This window comes from Mus musculus, chromosome 2, assembly GCF_000001635.26.
Source record: "Mus musculus strain C57BL/6J chromosome 2, GRCm38.p6 C57BL/6J".
In the NCBI taxonomy this organism is placed as follows: Eukaryota; Metazoa; Chordata; class Mammalia; order Rodentia; family Muridae; genus Mus; species Mus musculus.
The window spans coordinates 145,635,959-145,655,415 of record NC_000068.7 but is presented as its reverse complement, the minus strand read 5'-3'; the positions used below and the strand labels follow the sequence as shown (position 1 = coordinate 145,655,415).

Genomic DNA, 19,457 nt, shown 5'->3' with positions numbered 1-19,457 from the left:
ACTGACACCCGCACCCCCGCGCACCCCCCACCCCCCGCAGCAGATACCAGCAGCCTGTAGTTTGAAGCTGCTCCATCACTTCATCTCCATCCCACCCCTGGCCCTCTGCGCCCCACCCCATTGGTTTTTGTTTTATCTCTTTAAAAAAGATTGTTATAGCAGCAATTTTGTTTTTATTAAAGTTTTTCATTCTTAAAGACATTCCCCTTCACACCTTCATCTAAGTTTGTTGTATGTTATGATATCATGGTAGGACAATATTTAAACTTTTCTTTTCTTTCCTTATTGCCCCTATGCCTTTCCTTTTTTCTCTATAATGAGCTCTGTATTTAAAACATGCTTTATTTTTAATTCCCCCTTTTGATTTATCTAATTTTGTTTTCAAACCTTCTTATTATTGAGAAGACAGTTTTATCCCTTTCTCTTTCTTAATCTCTTGTTCCTTTCTAGCCCTCTCTCCAGCATCCTTCTCATATATATGTATATATATATATACACATACATATATACACACATACACATATATATACAGATGTGTATATATATATATATATATATATACTTAAACAATTTTTTTTCTGAGACAGGGTATCTCTACATGGCCCTCGCTGTCCTGGAACTCTCTATGCAGACCAGGCTGGCCTCAAACATATGCAGATCTGCCTCTATGTGCCTGAATTAAAGCTGTGCACTATTACATCCAGCCTGAATAATTTTAAATTTCATAGTATAGTCTACATTAGTTTTCCTATTTTCTGGTTTATGTTCATTGGTGTATTAGGTATGTGAAAACAAAGTGCTGTTTCTATTTTGATGTTAATTCTGCTCTCCTGGGAGGGGTGGCAGATGAGGAGTGAGTCATGTACTCAGGTGACTTCTTGTAAACCATCCCCTAATGAATAAAGGAGCCAATCACTGGGTGAGTAGGAGGGACTTCTTGGTTGGATAGGGGAAGAGAGGAAGAGGAGAGAGGGCTTTTGGACAAGGATAGTGACAGGACAAGATGTAGCTACTAGTCTCTGGATAGTCCATCCTTTCTTCTTTGCTCCAAACTTTGTCTCTGTAACTCCTTCATGGATATTTTGTTCCTATTCTAAGGAGGAATGAAGTATCCACCCATTGGTCTTCCCTCTTCTTGATTTTCTTGTGTTTTGCAAATTGTATCTTGGGTGTTCTATGTTTCTGGGCTAATATCCACCTATCAGTGAGTGCATATCTAATGACTTCTTTTGTGATTGGGTTACCTCACTAAGGATGATATCCTCCAGATACATCCATTTGTCCAAGAATTTCATAAATCCATTGTTTTTAATAGCTGAGTAGTACTCCATTGTGTAAATGTACCACATTTTCTGTATCCATTCTTCTGTTGAGGGACATCTGGGTTCTTTCCAGCTTCTGGCTATTATAAATAAGGCTGCTATATATGTAGCAGAAGATGGCCTAGTTGGCCATCACTGGGAAAAGAGGCCACTTGGTATTGCAAACTTTATATGCCCCAGTACAGGGGAATGCCAGGGCCAAGAAGCGGGAGTGGTTGGGTAGGGGAGCAGGGTGGGGGGAGGGTATAGGGAACTTTTGGGATAGCATTTGAAATGTATATAAAGAAAATTATCTACAAAAAAAAAAAAAGATGTAGCTACTAGTGTTTCCCAGCTTATGGTGAATCCTGGAGGATTCACCACTGGAGGATTTAGATTTAATATGATTTACAAGATTAGGATTCTAGTTGTTGCATCCAGTGATTGCGTTACCGTTGTTTCTGAACTAAGTTTGTGTGGTGTTTTCCTTCCCACGGTGGATCGACTGGGTTCAAAAGAGAAAGATACGGTAGTAAAGTGTGGGTTTGCCAGATGTGCACCACAAAGGCTGTGGGGGTTTTGAAGTGTGGGGTTGGTGTGGTAATGACCTGCCAGTGTGAACTTAAGAGACTGGAACTGGAGAGATTTTGTAGCTCCAGGCCAATAGAGGCTGTTGAGATGAGAACAGCTGGCTGGAGCCATGTGGACCACCCGGGAACCTGCCGGTCCCTTTAATATTTCCCGAAATATTTGTGTATTTTAAAAACTGCAGTGGGAGCTCACTAGAAATCCATTGACAGTATATTCTGAAAATACTCTATAGATTTTACTGCCAATGAGCTGGTTTTCTTTACAAGAAAAAAAAAAAAAAGCTCGCTGAACTTAGTGAGAATCATTGCTTTCCTTCGGGCCTGACTTTGCCTAGAGAGAACATGGATGAATAATTGATAGATGAATAGCTATTCCCTCAATCACAAACCTTTCCTGGGTATTAAAAAATAGCTATATTAGCCATTTTTGCATGGGTATGGCTCCCAATTTCATGTTTGCATCATATCAAAACTAGGGAACTTTTAGTATTATAAAAAACAAAAATAAAACTCAAACAATTCAGAAATTTTGGTAGTCATGATACAGGAGAGGAACCTTAAGAAAGCCAAATACCTTAGGTAGGTATGGTGGTACATGCCTCTAACCCCAGGACTTCTGAGTCCAAGGCAGGAGATTCAGCATAGACTACAATGAGGCCTGTATTAAAAGAGGACCCATTTCTCTTAAACAAAAAAGAGTAGCAACTAACCACTGTCACATTACAATCACCACTGTTACAACCACCACGTTCATCATCATCACCGTCACCATCACCATCACACACCAACACCCAAACAGGAAGCTATAAAAAGGATTCTGCTAGTTTCTTTTCTCTGTGTTTAATAAACATTTAAATACTCTTGTCCCTGACCTGTCTTCCCTACTCTGGGGAAATCAAGTAGATAAGAGAGTCCTGAATTCCTCTATGCCAGTGTGGCTCATGAGATTCATCAAAGGTGGCTGGCTTCTTCTTTGAGCCATCACATCTATAGAAAATCTCAACAGGTGGTTGACTGAGAGCTACTTTTCATGGTGTGACCCCATGGACTCTGTTAGCCCTAGAAGTCCCTGCCTTCTGTTTATCTTCTCATCAATTTTCTAGAAGACAGGCTCTTTGGAGATTCTGTTCTTCCCCTGTAGGCTCTTAACTCACATACATGATCTTAGAAAGGATACACGCATCTGTAGCTATTGCCAAGCAACAAGCATACACCTGTGTCCTCTTTATAATGAATAGATTTAGGCCTAGGGAGTCTGCAGAATGCTTCCCTAGATTGCCTGAGGCCCGCATTCAACTGCTAGCACCAGGAAAAAAAAATAACTGATTATTTTGACCTTGGAACTGTGAAATTTCTTCCTAAGAATGACATAGGAGTAAGGCCTTGCAATATGTTAGCAAACTCAACAACAATAAAGATGAATTTCAGGCACAGAGGAAGCAAACAGAATAATTTGTTATTTTCTTATATCAAAATTCATGAAAATCTTCGTACATTTTTAATTTCTGGATAGAAACCACCATCCTCTCTCTTGTCAAATAGAACATTTGAATAGGTGGTGACCATATGATCTAAGGCCCTCGTTTGGACGGCGGGAGGACAGGTCAGGATTCCTTCCTTTAGTTGATAGCCCACTGACTCTTTTGAATTAGGGCTGTAAAGGAGGAGACTTATGGCCATGATGGCTTCATCTAGAGTTGAAAGTTATAGTAGTTATAGTTATAGGTCTTTGTTTTTATTTAATGCACATTATAGAGTCTGGGTAAACTGCAAACCTACCCATCCCTGTTTTGAGGTATCTAGGAACGAGTTATCGATATGGATAAGAAGAAACTTTGGAAAGCTTACCTGCAGGAAGTTGGGGAGATGGCTTGGCAGTTAAAGGCCTTTTGGTGCAAGTAGCATGTGTGAGGACCAGACAGACTTGGGGTCCCCAGAAGCCATGTAAATGATAGGTGGACACAGGACCCTGTCGGTAATTCCAGCACTTAGAAGGCAGCCATCAGTGATCCCTGGATCAAGCTGGTGACCTATTCTAGCTGTATCAGTGAGCCCTGGGCTCAACTGAGAGACCCTTCCTCAATGAATATGACGAGAGCAATCAAAGAAGACACCCAATGTCAGAACTCTACATTCACATGTATAACATATGCACACCTACCTGCAAACACATGAGAGACCCCCACAAACACGAACACACTCATGCTTACACCATGTACAGATAAACATGTAGAAGAAAGAGATCCATCTGTGTTAGTCATTTCTATCATTGTAATAAAATAGCAAAAGCAACATAAGGGATGGGCTCACAATTCAAGATTGTGATCTACCGTAGAAGGGAGGTGAAGATGGCAGATGTTTGAAGAATCTGGTCACATGGCTTCCACAGTCAGGAAGAAGAGAGTGATGAATATTTATTCTCAGCTAATTTCCTCCTTTTTCTGCAGTCTAGGGTCAACTCAAGCCTAGGAATGGAGCAGCCTTCTGGCCTTTTGGGTGGGTCTTCTCATCTTAAGCAACTTAATCAAGATAATCCCTCACACACATATCCAGAGGCCAACATACTCTAAATAGCCCTCCACAGGTGTATTTGGAGACTTGCTTCCTAGTGTTCCGTAACAGGATCCCCCAAGATTGAAACACTCCACCTGAAGGTACTGCTCTTTAAGACAGGACATAAACAACTCCAAATAGCTTCAGGAAGTCCCTAAAACTAATCAGATTCACTAGGCCCTTCCATCTACAAGAATTTAGAAGCAGTAAAGACTGCTGAGTGTCACTCTCAAACAAGACAGGCTGCAAAGAAGATGCCCAGACAAGCCCAGCCACCTAGAAGAAGCAGACATCAGTCAATATTCACAGAAGACTCTCAGACAAGCTGAATTTCCTGGAAGAGGCCAAGATTCACCCGAAAGAGACCCTCCCCAACCTGTTGAGCTACTTCTGTGTTGTGCTGTGGGCTTCACGTTTCCAGCTTTTGTGAGTTGTCACCAATGCCTTTGGTAATACAGTCATCTTTGAGTCATTTCTGTTCCTGTAAGTTTAATTCCTCACCTATATTCCTGTACTTAACCTCAATAAAACTCACTGGGTCATCACGCCGGACTTTGTTGATATCTGTACTTTGGTCTGTTGTCAGTAACCCATCTGGGTTGAGTAGATACTTGCTCACACCTTCCTCATACAACATCTAAGTAAATCCAGAGCCTGTCAAGATGACAGTCAGCACTAACCATCATAACGCCTCTGACCATTTCTAAACCAATACTAGGGAGAAACCAAGTGACATTGTTTGTGTCACAGGAGAATCAGGACAGTGACTGGTGTGCAACAAGGGGGAAAACATGCACTATTTTGGACCTCATTACTTCCTGGACTACTGTATCAGTTGGTTTTCACTGTCAACTTGACATAGACTAGAGTTGTCTGAGAGGAGAAGCCTCAACTAAGTACTTTCCTCTATCAGTCTGCAGGCAGTCTGTGGAGCATTTTCTTGATTGCTGATTGGAGTAGGAGGGTCAAGTCCACTGTGGATGGTATCATCCCTAGGCAGATAGGCCTGCATTGTATAAGAAAGGTAGCTGTGCAAGCCAAGTGAAGCAAGCCAGTGAGCACCATTTGTCCATGGTCTCTGTTTCACTTCCTGTCTCCAGGAGAGCTTCCTTGCTTGAGTTCCTGCCATGTGTTTCCTAGATGATGGCTATAAAGTATAAGATGAAGTCAATCTTCCCCAAGTTGCTTTGGTTCTGTTGTTTATCACAGCAACAGAAAGCAAACTGGGATAATGTTTGTAGGGACCCAAATACTGTGGGTGTTACCACTCCTAATTTAAGAGGTTCTGGGAAATATCAGAAAGCTAGCTAAGCATGAATCTGGAGTGAGCCAGCAAACAGTATTCGTCCATGGTTTCTGGATGTGAGTGAGTTAGCCCGTGGAGTAATCCTGTGTGGAATAGCACTCTTGCCTTCAGGCTCCTTCCCTTGACTTTCTGCCTTGATTTCCCTCGATGACGGACTATGACCCCGGAAGCATGAGCCAGATAAATTCTGTGCTTCTCTAAATTGCTTTTGGTCAGGCTTTTCACCATAGCAAGAGAAAGCAAACTCAAACAGCCACCCGCTGATGGTTGGTAATCCTAGGAACAATTTTAGCTGCATGGTTTGTAGCTGATGGTAGGCAGGGGCAATCTGATTATCCATCCTACAAAGCTGGTTTGGCCCAGAAATTACACATATAAATTGTGGAACTGTAGCTAGCTGACCATGTTAGACCATCAAGGGGACATTAAAAACTCTCCAGAAAAAAAATAGTCAATTGTTGCAACTTGGGATCTGTATTTAGTTCCCTTTGAGAGTAATGCAAGTAACTTGGCTATCATGTTCATCCAAGGCACACTGAGTTCTAATGCCTTTAAGTCACTGATTTGCATATGTGTTAGAAATGAATAGATTTCCTGGCCTAGATCTCAAATTTTTGTTTCATCCAGATCCTTGGTTTCCTCCTGAGAAGTTTTTTAGTGTTTAGTTGGCTGATTAAATTCTGTCAGAAGTATAAAGAGAGTCTTAAAAATAGGAAGGAGTACCTTAAATTCAATTATGTGGTGACATAGGCAGGTCTCAAGGGCTCACAATGTTACCATAAGAACGCATTCCAGTCTAGAGATAATACCTCCATGGAGAGAGCATCTTAGATCATGGAGTCACTGAGGGTGATGGAATGTATTCTCTTGCCTGTGGGCTGGTGTGGACCACACATAATGTTCTATCTCTGAAGGCGAAGGCCTCATTCTTCCTCCTTGCCTGGCCCAACCTGGTTTATGCTTGCTAACATTTGAATCCACTTACTGACTAAAAGGAACATTTTCAGTGGGCCCATAAAATGTGCCTTTTATGGCATTATGTGGGAACACAGTATGTCCTTTGAGCCTTGTGGATTAGTTAAGAGCCCATGTCTGAGGAGAGAGATTTCCACAGGTACAAACCCTGTGTGACTATGTCTTCCTTGGTGGCTTTGCTCATTTAGCACTTGGAAATCACCACCTGAGCCCAGAAGTGATGTAGGTGTGTGGTTGGATGTTGGGAACTAAAAAAGGGGGGGTCCTTGGGGAAGTGGGGGAAGGGAAGACTGATGCCCTGCCAGAGTTTTCCCTATCCTCTGGTCAGGCATGGGAGGGCTGCTAACTACCTTCCACTCATCCCTGGGTGGGCATTCTTCTATCTCACTCTTCAGGGGGTGGCCAGGGGCAGCCCTACCTGGGGACCCTGGAGCTACCTTGCTAAAGCCCTGGGGATATAGGAGAGAGGGATGAGGGAAGGGAGAGAGAGAGAGAGAGAGAGAGAGAGAGAGAGAGAGAGAGAGAGAGAGAGAGAGAGAAGAAAGGTTAGAGAGAAAGAGAGTAAGGGAGAGGAGAGGAGAAGACAAAGAGAGAGGAGAGAAGACAAAGACAGAAGAGAGGGGGTGAGAGTAAGGAGTAAGAGGTAAGAGATCGAGGTGGGGCTGAACAGCCCTTTTATGGACTTTACTGTTGCTAGGTAACTGGGGAGGAGTTTAGCCTGAAGGTCAGAAGCTTGGGCCATTGTATACATGACTACTGACCATGTTTCTCTTATGGGGGCTGTGGAGGGCGATAACTTAGGCAGGAGCCAGAGTTCCAGGAGCATGAGGGAATGCCTACCTTGTCATGAAGGTGAATTATGACCATCCGGGTTCAGACCTCAGCCGGGTTCAGACCTCAGCTCAACTGGAGACCAGCCTGCAATTCCCCACAGTTGGATGCATTCTGGTCTTATGTCTCAGACAAGAACACAAAGGAGTATGGATGAGTATCCAACATGCTTACTAGTCCATGCTGGGACAAGCTTTTTATTTCTTTTTCTGAGATGTGACATCTTTGCTAGATAAATTTAAATCAAAGCAACACATTCAGTGCCAGGTGTAGTGATGCCTGCCTATAATCTCAGAACTTAAGGGGTGGATGCAGGAGAATTACAAGTTGGAGGCTAGCTTGGACCACATAGCCAGACCTTATATCAAAACCCAAAAGTTAGGGAGGTACCTCAGGAATAGAATGCTTGCCCAGCAGGGTCAAGGCCATGTGTTTGAACACAAGGCCATGTGTTTTGTTTTTTTTTAACATAAAAAAAAAACACAAACCAAAACCAGAAAATAGCATATTTATATTGGTAATCTAGCTATCTATGATCATACTGTACAAATACAGATTCCTGTGTCTCCATGATTGTAATGTACAAATACAGGAAAATGCTATTCCTGTATTCTTTGTTTCTTTCCCTTGTCATTTGTGATTAGCATCTTTTCACCTTGAAAGACCTTTATAGTCTTCGTCTTAAGCCATTTTCTTTTATCTAGGTGGGTTCTAATTTAAAAGTTGTTCATTAGTTGTTAGAGGGAGAGACTGCAGAAAGATTAAACAGTATAGTCAACAAAGAGCTGGATGCACGGGTTGTTGTCTACTTTCAGCCAATGATATAGCTCAGTGGAAGCAGAAGGAAAAGATAATATTGAAATGGTGAAAATATAACACACCCATCTCTGTGTATGTTTTCTGACACACTAATGATAGTGGTGAGGTTGAAGTAAGACAAATGTGCCTTTACAGCACACACTAGTTAGGGCAGTAGCTCCCAAAGTGGGTTCTATCCCAACAATGATTAGTGTCTGGGAGTTGTAAGATGTGTGAATCTTGAGTTATCCACAGGCCTGATGAAATGTTTATCAAGTAAGTCTTCAGGCAATTCTGTAGTGTGTTAAAGGCTTGAAAACACCAAGACAGACAATCAGGTGGACAAATGCAGACAAACTGAGATCTATTTTCGATAGATGGAAATTATATAGATTATTTAAACAACCAGATGGTGACTACTTGTGGTGACAACAGGAATTAGATGGTGGGGCTGACATATGAGAGACCCGTATCTAGGAGGAAAAGTCTGAAGCATGAGGCAATTTGGTCCACGCCCACTGTGGGGAGAGCACTGCTGACTGAAGAGTACACTTCTCCCAGTTCTCATCTGAGAATTCTCTCTCCTCCATCATGGTAGGGAGGTGGAATGCCTACTCTATCTTAAGAAAGAGAGGCATGGCATTGAAGGGTGCCTCGCTTGCTTTTTCTAAAATAGGCACAAAATACCAATTTTAGGCAGAAGCATTTTCATACACAAGTGTGCTCATTTTCAGGATGACCAATAGACACATGCCAGATATAGCCAAAAGTGCCTGCAGAGACTCTGAAATTCCTCATTTCATCACTCCAAGGTCTGTGTGTGAGTTTGCCAGAAGTCTGAGGCTGTTTATGCTCACAAACGAGATGCTGCAGCATCGTCAAATCCGCTTTAGATAAGCAGAAGAAACTGTCATGCAAACAAACCAAAGCAAACAAAAAAAAAAAAAGTCTCAAGTCTCCTAGGCTGGTGTCAGACTCATTGCAGCTGAGAATGACCTAGAACTCTTAATCCTCTTGCCTCTACTTCCAAAGCATAGAGTTACAGGCTTATATCATCATGCCTAGCTTAAGAAAAACAAATTTAATGTATCTATAGTTGCATATGTTTATGCAAATTAAGTAGAAAAAACATTCAGTGCCTTGCCAAATTGTAATTTAAATCTTCCCCCATTCTCTTCTCTGTTACAACAACACAAGCCAAAAATAAAACAAAATGAGAATAAATGCTGTGTTTAAAACTTCTAGCACTTGGTAAGAATGTTTGCTATATTGAGGTTGAGTGAAACTACTTAAATGACTGGGGTGACTGAGTGTGGTTTATTAAGGATGTAATTATTATATGTCACCCTGATCATAACATTTCACCTGACAAATGTTGGTTGAATTTCTTGTCCTCTGCTCTGTGTTCAGAAGGTGAGTAAAAAGTTCAGTGTAAAATCAGTTCTGGCCGAGGCATAATTCATCCTGTGCACTGCTGGCCTCCTGTCTGCACCAGCTTGGCTCCTGGCCCTTTAAATATCATGGTGGTGCCCACAGCTTTCAATGATATTCAATGAATATATTTTTTCTTTTTACTTATCAGAAACAAGTTTGCTTAATTTTCTTCATTCCTGTAGTCTTATGAAAATAGACAGATATCTCAATAATTAAAAAACATCTATTGGACAGTTTTTGTATTAGACAGGCTTCCCCCTGCCGTGTGTGTGTGTGTGTGTGTGTGTGTGTGTGTGTGTATGTGTGTATGGATGTGAGTGTGTTTGTGTGCATATGTATATGTTGTGTCAGCGTGAAGCTTAAATCCAATATGGGAATACTTGACTGAAATGGGTTGGAACCACCTATTAATCAGATGGTTATCCCATTTTGAAAAGGTGAAAATAAATTTTGATAAGGACATCTTGTTTACTATCAGTTTCCCGCCTTTACTTTTTTCCCCACCAGTTGAATGTTTGTGTGAACAGTTTGGCCAGCTTTCAGGCCACTCCACTGGTGATCAGTAACTTAGTTTATGCCAAGACTCAAACACTGACCAGTCTTTACTGATATTGTCAGCTACTATCTTTCTTTAAATGTTTAGATTTTTTTCTTTGAGACTTGCGTGCTTAAAACCAGTTTCAACTTACTGTTTGGGATATGTGAGTCTCAGATCCCTAGTATGCAAAAACTGTGACTGCGTATTATCACAGCATCAGCAAAAGACTTTGAGGACCGTCCACCCAACGCCTTTATTCCATCACATCATCACATCTTTCCTCTGCTTTGGACATGAGCATGTGTTCTGAGAGTCTTTCCTTATTTCTCTCCACCTTATCCTTTGAGACAGCATCTCTCACTGTGTTGGAAGCTTGTTGCTTACTTAGACTTGCTGGCCAGGGCTGCAAACTCTGAAGAGCCACCTATCTCCACTCCTCTAGCCCTGGAGTTACTGCACACACTGCCACACCTGGCTTGGCTTTTTTTTTTTTTTTTTTTCACGTGTATGCTGGAGATTCCAACTCAGGTCCTTCTGCCTTGTGCATCTGAGGCATCTCCCCAGCCCATATCATTACATCTTTTTTGAAGGTAGCTGTAGAACATGCATGTACCAAAGTGCACATCCTCCTTGAGGTAGGGCTAGCACTTTCCTTATGCAAGGGCAGATGCCATGTTTTTGTCATGACTAGCGTTGTCTCCTATTTGGCCTCAGATGCACCAAGAGGCCACCTGGGAAACTCTTCTAGTGAAGGCATGCATGCTGGCAGTGACCATACTCAAACCGAGGCCAGACTGGGAAGGGAAGGCAAGCCTTTCAGGCACCTCTTTGCAGGGACAGGCAGGCTGTGTCAGGAGGGTGCCCAGGTTCTAGCATGCACCTTTCCTTCCGTGGTAGAAGCCATGAGACGATAGTCTCCAGGGTTACCAGAACCAGTCACATCAGAGCACTGCGGTGAGGGACTGTTGATCACATGAAGTGTTAGAAATCGAGTCAGCTATTGGATGTATCACAGGGCCCCCAATGGAGGAGCTAGAGAAAGTACCCAAGGAGCTAAAGAGATCTGCAACCCTGTAGGTGCAACAACATTATGAACTAACCAGTATCCCAGAGCTCTTGACTCTAGCTGCATATGTATCAAAAGATGGCCTAGTCGGCCATCACTGGAAAGAGAGGCCCATTGGACATGCAAACTTTATATGTCCCAGTACAGGGGAACGCCAGGGCCAAAAAGTGGGAGTGGGTGGGTAGGGGAATGGGGAGGGGGAGGGTATGGGGGACTTTTGGGATAGCATTGGAAATGTAAATGAGGAAAATACCTAATAAAAAATATAAAAAAAGAAAGAAAGAAAAAGAAATCGAAAAGAAATCCTTTCTTTAGGCATTCTCTACCACCTCAGCCTCTTTTAAGCAGTAGTACTGTCAGGAGTGTGAAAATAGTTAACATTAGCATTTTTGCCTCACAGGACAGCAGACTCATCGGAAACCATACTCTCAATGGACACAAGAAATAATTATGCATGACTAGAATCCAGGCAGAAATATGCTAAATTCCCATTTCAGAAGGGAATCCCTCAGAGTTCCTGAACTGGCAGTCCTCATGGCTGAAAGAGGGAAAGTGGCTCAGCCCAGGATGCATGGAGGGATGGAAAGGTTCTCCCTCTCTCAGGATGCATGGAGGATGGATAGGTTGTCCCCCCTCTCCTTTTGATTCACAGTCTCACTATATTGCTCAGGCTGGCCTGGAACTTACTAAGTAGTCCAGACTAGCCTTGATCTCTTTCCTTCCCAATTGCCTCCCAAGTGCTGAAATTACAGCTGTAAGCTACAATGCCACGGGTTTATCTGAGGAATTTTCACTTTGAGACATTGAGAACTGAACTGTGATTTCTAAAGCCTTTACGGGACAATGTGTGTTTTTAAATCAAGTTTCAAGTCAAGGGCTGGGGATGTAGCTCAGTGCACTGGCCTACCACACAGTGCCCCGGATCTCACCATTGGCACTGTAGTAGGAATAAATAAGATGAAGTAAAGCTGATCGATCACATGTCTTTTTGTTGATGATTTGTAAAACTAAGCAAGTAACTGATACTTTTCAACACCAACAGGCATAATAGAATACTCTAACCCATATCCAAGGTATATTTGTGAGACACACGATTATGGTAGCCAGACATCTCAAAGTGTAAATACCAAAAAAAAAAAAACCAAAGCCAGATACCTTTTGCATTCCTATCATGGGAATATACATTGTAAGCAGTTAAGTTGTGGCTGTGACTTAGAAGTTATTTTCCTTCTATATAAGTTCCTATATAAGTTGTTCTGACTTTCAGGCACAATGGCAGATCCTTTGCATCAGAATATGGCTTGTTATAACTATATGTTATGGTCTTGTGTGAGGAACTAACTTTTCAGGAGATGTTGCTTGCATTTTTGAGGTGGAGTCTCCTCGTCTAAGCCCTTGAATTCTGATCTTCCTGCCTCAGTTCCCTGAGAGCTGGGATTCTAGATAGCTTGGCCAATTCAGAAAGGTCTTAATTTTCATGAAACTGGAGATCAGGATGGATGAATCAGGATGGAGAATCTGGGACCTGTTAAACATATCAATACTCTGGTGATTTTCCTTATACGCCCAGCAAAAAGAAGGGATCCTGAACACAATGTCACAGTACTCTCCCACAGTCAGCATTCTAGAATTCTGTGACATGACACAGATCCAAAATCCCTTCAGACTTTAGATGGACCCGTTATGTGCCAGTTCATACCTGTTATTTCCTGGACACACCAGTCTTGCAGCTAAGTCTGGCCAGAAGAAGTAGAGGCTACACCTACTTGGCCCCATAACACTCACAGTCACTTACCTCCTGTATGCTCTCCCTGCTATAAAACAACGCCAGTCCAGCTGAGAAAGCAATGCACTGTGTTTGAGGGAGGATACAGAACAGAGAAGTTTATTTTACACCATTCGTCCAAGAAAACAATCGCCATAAACCAGTGCAAAATGTGCAACCAAATCAGTAAGTGTGTCTCAGCTCTGAGAGCCCAAATTGGTGATTTCCACTCCTGGTCCTCGGTTGACGCTCCCCCTCAGCTTGCAGCTCAGACAGAAACATTCAACCAGTCTGTAGCAGGTTTTTTTTTTTTTTTTTTTTACAATTCAAACCAGGATGTGTACAAGGGACTGGGAAAACCATACCGAATGGATGATAAGTGATCAGTGCTTAAAGTAAATACAAGGGAGAGCACGGGCGGGCAAGAATCCACAGTTTCAATAAATACAAGTGTAACAAGCATGGGTGTATCTCAACTTGGTGGGGTTATTCTGCATAATAATTCAGCGTCATAGAAAATCTAGCAGGGCGGTTGAGCAGTGATTGGCGAAATGTTCACAATACCTTGTGCCCTTGAGCCAGTCTGAGGTGAACCCATTCTGTGGTTTTCAACACAGCAGTTCTCTGCTTTCTCCCTCCCTGGCCATCCCTCCGGGAGGGGAGGGGTGAAACTGGCTAGCTTGTTGGTGGCATTGTTGGTGGCATCCTGTAAGGAAGGATGCTTGCTCAAGAGCCAGCTGTCAGGGTCCAGTGTACTCGATACCAAGTGGCAAATTGGGACTTCATTGACGACATCTGTGCAAAATGTGCTTTCTCTTCATTTTCCAAGAAACCAGTGTCTGTAACTTCTGTCCAGAGCACAGTTGACGGCCTCTGGGGTCACTCCCTGTCACCACAAATGCCAAGCAACAAGAGCACATTTCAAGGACTCACACGCTGGGAAAGTTTCTGTCGTTGCCTGCCTGGTGCCTGCTGTCCCTATGGACAGGTAGCCGGGGCCTCCCTGTCAAAGGCCTTAGGCAGGAGAGAGCTATTGCTTGAAAAACTAGAAAGAACCTAGTGGGAGAGAGATGGTCATAGTGAACATGTGTGAAGCAGGTTTCTTCCTCTAACACCTTACAGCCCCCCACCCCCAGGTGAAGCCTTCAGGACTTGAGTGATGTGTCCCTTGGGCAGAAAATGTCATGTCATGCATTTATTCCTGGTGGTCTTGCTCAGTGGTTTCCCAACTAATTATTAAATTCCCATCGGTGCCTGGGATTCACCCCCAGGAGACACTCAGTACAATCTGTGGATCAGCTATTAAGCCAGAGCCCAGTGAGAGAAGACGGCGAGGGGATTCCTCTGTCTCTGAAAGAAAAGTAAAGAAACAAAAGCGCCCCCTCAAATTAAACAATTTCCCTGAGCCCCGTAACCTAGGACTCACTCCCAAACAAAACAAACCTTCCTGCCATCAGCGGACCCTCTCCTGTTTCCTCAAAGTCTCTGGTCATAAATTAGGGTATTCTGTGAAATAACTTAAAAAAGGAGGAGGGATTGGAGTAAGTTGTGCCTGGCTTGGGCCAGTTAGCAGCCAGTTTTGTTCTAGAATCTCAGTCACTGTTCAAAAATGGAGCTTGAAAATTCATGTGGATGTTGGATGTCTTCACACGGAAGAGGAGGCAGGAATGGGGTGGGCAGGTGAGGGGGGCCGGCTGGGAGGTAGGGCCGAGGGAGTTGGGGAGCAAAGGAGGTGGCAGGGAGAGCCTAGGCCACCAGGACAGGAGCGGAGGCCTGTGGACAGCACGGGAGAGACGGATGCCTCGGCTGTTGAGGGGCCGCCTGACTCGGGTGCGGCCGGGTCTCGTATTGCACAGAAAAGAAGGACCTGGGCCTCAGCAGGTGGCCTGGCCAATCATTAGTCCCCACACATGGGCAAGTTCACAAAGGTGAACACGTTGAACTCCGTCATGATGGAGAAACAGAGGAACACGCCGTACAGGAAGAGGCATCCACAGCCCAGCTTCTTGTCCAGCTGCCACTTGTTCAAGTGAACACCAAAGACCTGGAACATACAGAATAGGTCAGGGGGTGCCTGGAGGGAGGCATGGGCGAGAGTTGTTCAGGGATGGGCCTGAGCCTGAGCCTGCAACATCCCTGGAAAGTAGGAATGATAAAATTAAAGAGAAGAAGCTAGAACATGTAGGTGGTGGTCATCATGTTAACAAAACTGACAGGTCCAAAATCTCAGAGTAGCCTAGGTTCATTCCTGGGCTCCAGCCCCATAGTCCTCAGTGTGGCACTTGGGATCAGCCTCTTTCATCTTTCTCAGCCCCACCTAATGCCTGAGGACACCTTCTATATCCCTAAGCCCTCCCCTAACCAATTCTCTACTCCCCATGAAACCTCCCCATTGCTGTGATGGAGGTGAGGAAGCTGTCCACAAATTGCTGCTTCCAAATAATTATTTCTCTCCTCCCCCCAAAACCAAGAATGAAATCTCTTATTTCCCAGCTGGTATGGTTGCTGTCCATCATGCTGCCCTGGTCACCTCCGATCTCTCTAGTTTTGTGTCCTGGCTCACCCTCAGAGTCTGCCGCTGTATACTTGCTGTCTCCACGGTGATTGCAGCAACCTTACAGAGGATCTTTGCAACACCTGGTCTTTGAGGATCTTGCATTCTGCAGCAGTTACCTACTGATGACAGAGTTCCCTGCTGTGCCTGTTAGCCTCATGTGGCTACCTATATTTACATTTAGATGAAAAAAGATACAAAATGCACCCTCCCAGTTGTGTTGGCTTCATGTTAGGTGGTTAATGCTGCAATCCACTTTTTACCCTGTAGTGCGTGTACAGCTGTTTCACTTGGGACAATGTCATAGCCTTGACCCTGTTACTAACAGTAGCAGAAACACCTAATACCTTGGTATCAACATCCCTATATTCCTTCCTTTCTGCCTTATTTCCAAAAGTACCTGTGATGGTTTGTATATACTTGGCCCAGGATGTGGCACTATTAGGAGGAATGACCCTGTTGGTATAGGTGTGTCACTGTGGGTGTGGACTTTAAGACCCTCTTCCTAGCTGCCTGGAAGACAGTCTTCCATTAGCAGCCTTCAGATGAAGATGTTGAACTCTCAGCTCTGCCTGTACCATGCCTGCCTGGATACTGCCATGTTCCCACCTTGGAGATAATGGACTGAACCTGTAAGCCAACCCCAATTAAAATGTTGTCCTTATAAAAGTTACCTTATAAATACCTTATAACCTTACAAATGTTGTCTTGGTCATGGTGTCTGCTCCCAGCAGTAAGACTCTTACTAAGACAGTATCCAACTTCTACAACTTTGCATACCTCTAGGACTTAAGATGTTACAGCACGGTCAATATACTGGTTTGAATAAAAATGGCTGCCAAAGGCTCATATATTTTGAACACTTGGTCCCAGTTGGTGGGACATTTTAGGAAGGATTAGGAGGCGTGGCCTTGTTGGAGGAAGTATGTTAGTACAGGTGGGCTTTGAGGTTACAAAAATCTAGGCCATCCCCACTGTATGGCTCTCTCTTAGTGATTATTAATCAGATGAAAGCTCTCAGCTATTACACCAGCACCATGCCTGTCTGCCTGCTGCCATGTTCCCCACCATGATGGTCATGGACTCTAACCCTCTGGAACAGTGAGCCCCAATTGAATGCTTTCCTTTCATAAGATGCCTTGGTCATGATGTTTTGTCTTAGCAATAGAAAAGTAACTAAGACAACCAGAGTCCCATGGGCTTTGGCCATCTTGTCTCTCTCCTCCCTTCCAGATGCTCGTCTTATTCCATCTGTTATAGCTTTGGGAAAAGTCTCTGGTTTCTCTTTCATTTGGCATCCTTGCTTGCTTGGCTAATCCAGGATCCTTCAGTTCAAGTCACATGTCCATTCGTTCATGCTGGACACACGCAGCTCACCACAAAGCTGGCGAATAATGCCCAGCCACATTGAAAGCGCTCACTGACCTTAGGTTGGTGGTTAATGCTTTCAGACTATCACTCTGGCCCCCCTGGGTCCTCAGAAGGCTACATGTTACATGTCCCCTCAGTTCTGTGACAATCTCATCTCTACCTCCACTCACTCCCACTCAGAGGCATCCTCACCATGTACCTACCAAGCTTCTCTCCTATTAGGGAGGGTGTGCTCCTATCCCCAGTTTTCTTCTCTTTCACTGATTGCTACGTTCCCTTCTCACACCTGGATTACTTCAAATGGTTGTGCGCGGGGGTGGGGTTGGGGGGGGTTACAATCATTGTACCTTTTACTATAAAAACAATGCTTTTCATAATTTCTCCACTTCTCACCACCTCTTGTTCCATTCTTCTTAGCTTGTTTCTTTCAACTCGTCCCACCACAAAACATTCTCACCAATCACCAATGGGACAAGTACTATATCTAACTTTAATGGCCGATATTTGGGGAGTGTCCTGCTCAGAACAGCTGATCACTCTATCTTGAGCCATCATGTACACTTGGCTGCCAAGATGCCACACCTAATGTTTTCTTTCCTATCCAATGAATGCTTTCTGTTTCTTTATTTTCTTTCTAGCAAGGGTCACATTAGGTAGCTTAGGCTGACCTTAAACACTTGATCCTTCTGCCTCAGTTTCCTAAAATCTTTATGTGCCACTCCTTCTGGTTCCTTCTCTGTTTCTTTAAGTATTTTATACTCATCATTTTGATCTCCAAGTGTCTGAGCCCTACACGACTCAAACCACAGGTTTCTTGTGTTCTCTGTCTTGGGGAAATCTCTCAAATAGCAGAGCTTCTAACTATATCTACATCAAATTATTCTATCGAGGACATTTATGCTAAATTTAGATCTTTATCTCCACTACCTCTCTTACTGTTTCTTCTTGGGGGGTGGGGTCTAACAGACATGTTTGAAATTTTGTATTCTTCCCAAAACTATTTTTTTTCTCATCCACTCCATTTCTATAGCAGAAAAAGTGGTTAGTGAAGCCTTGCACAACTACAGACTATCCTATTGAGACAGAGAAGGCCTATAAGCATGTACTGTACTTCCATCTGGCTGAATCTACAGTTTATGTGGCATCAATAACTATGGGTTATTTAACTTCTTTTTAAAAAAATATTATTTACTTAATGTATATGAACACACTGTAGCTGTATTCAGACACACCAGAAGAGGGCATCAGATCTCATTACAGATGGTTGTGAGCCACCATGTGGTTGCTGGGAATTGAACTCAGGTCCTCTGGAAGAGCAATCAGTGCTCTTAACCGCTGAGCCTTCTCTCCAGCACTATTTAACTCCTCTAGGCATTCTCCTTTCTCTTTATAATGGAGTAGTAATAGTGACACCGGGGGTGGGGGCTCCACAGGGGAAAACATGCAAAGGACTGTGCACAGTGTGTGGCTCTGAAGAGCATCATAACTAGACCTAGCAGTGTGGCCTTGTAATCCCAGCTACCTGGGAGGCCAAGGCAAGAGGATCACAAGTCACATCCGTTCAACTTACTACGAAGTCACATTGAAATGTTAAGTAAAAATAGAGCGGGAGATACAGTTTAGTCATAGCCCTTGCCTAGCACATGCAAACGCTCTGGGCTCAGTGCACAGGAAAAGAATAAAGTATAACTCTAAGTCATCCCACAGATGAGGGACCTCCTAACTATGAAAGGCTCAATTCTGTAAATGCACCCTTGTGTGTAAGGCAGTATTTGCCTTTGTAAAATCTTTACGTTAGACCCACAGTCTAAATGACTGCTCTTCCTTCTTGCCTGACCTTATGGCTCTTCATTCCTTGGCATAGGTATGCTAAAAACACAGCAGGGGAGGTGCAATGACTTGGAGCACAGAGGGAAGAAAATACCCTGTGTCTCAATACTTACTAAGGTAAAAATTCAACAGTCTATTTGTATGCTAATGAATACTTCAGGTGGAAATTTATTCCTGCCAAAGAGAAAGTCTAGTTGAGAATATTGAATTACACAAATGGATGTATTGACCAAGATTGTGAGTGCAGTAACATTAGAAGTGCCTTGCAATAAATTACACTCGTAGTCTCTGAAAATTGGTCAAAGACAAAGAATTATGGTGGTGTTTTACAACCCAGAAGGATCAATAACATAGAATCTAATTTAGTACAAAAGAGAGAACACCTTTGTGGTGTGTGTGTGTGTTCAGATGTGCATGAGTGCACACGTGCAGTGCATTTGCAGGTCTGTGCATGTGTAGAAGCAGTGGGTGATGCTGGGATGTTTTCCTTGATTGCTTCTCCACCTTATTTTTTGAGACGAGGTCTTTCACTGAACCTAGTGCTC

At 43.4% G+C, this 19,457-nt stretch overlaps 1 protein-coding gene across 2 annotated transcripts in view; it reads right to left on the bottom strand.

Moving 5' to 3' along the window:
- Positions 1-13,249: 13,249 nt before the first annotated feature.
- The window catches only part of Slc24a3 (solute carrier family 24 (sodium/potassium/calcium exchanger), member 3), a 474,392-nt gene continuing 468,184 nt past the window's right edge, over positions 13,250-19,457 (bottom strand). For both annotated transcript variants that reach the window (NM_001356497.1, NM_053195.3), the window contains exon 17: positions 13,250-15,201. In NM_001356497.1, the coding sequence (NP_001343426.1) occupies positions 15,055-15,201 (147 nt within the window). In that variant the 3' untranslated portion in view covers positions 13,250-15,054. The remainder of the gene's footprint in view (positions 15,202-19,457) is intronic.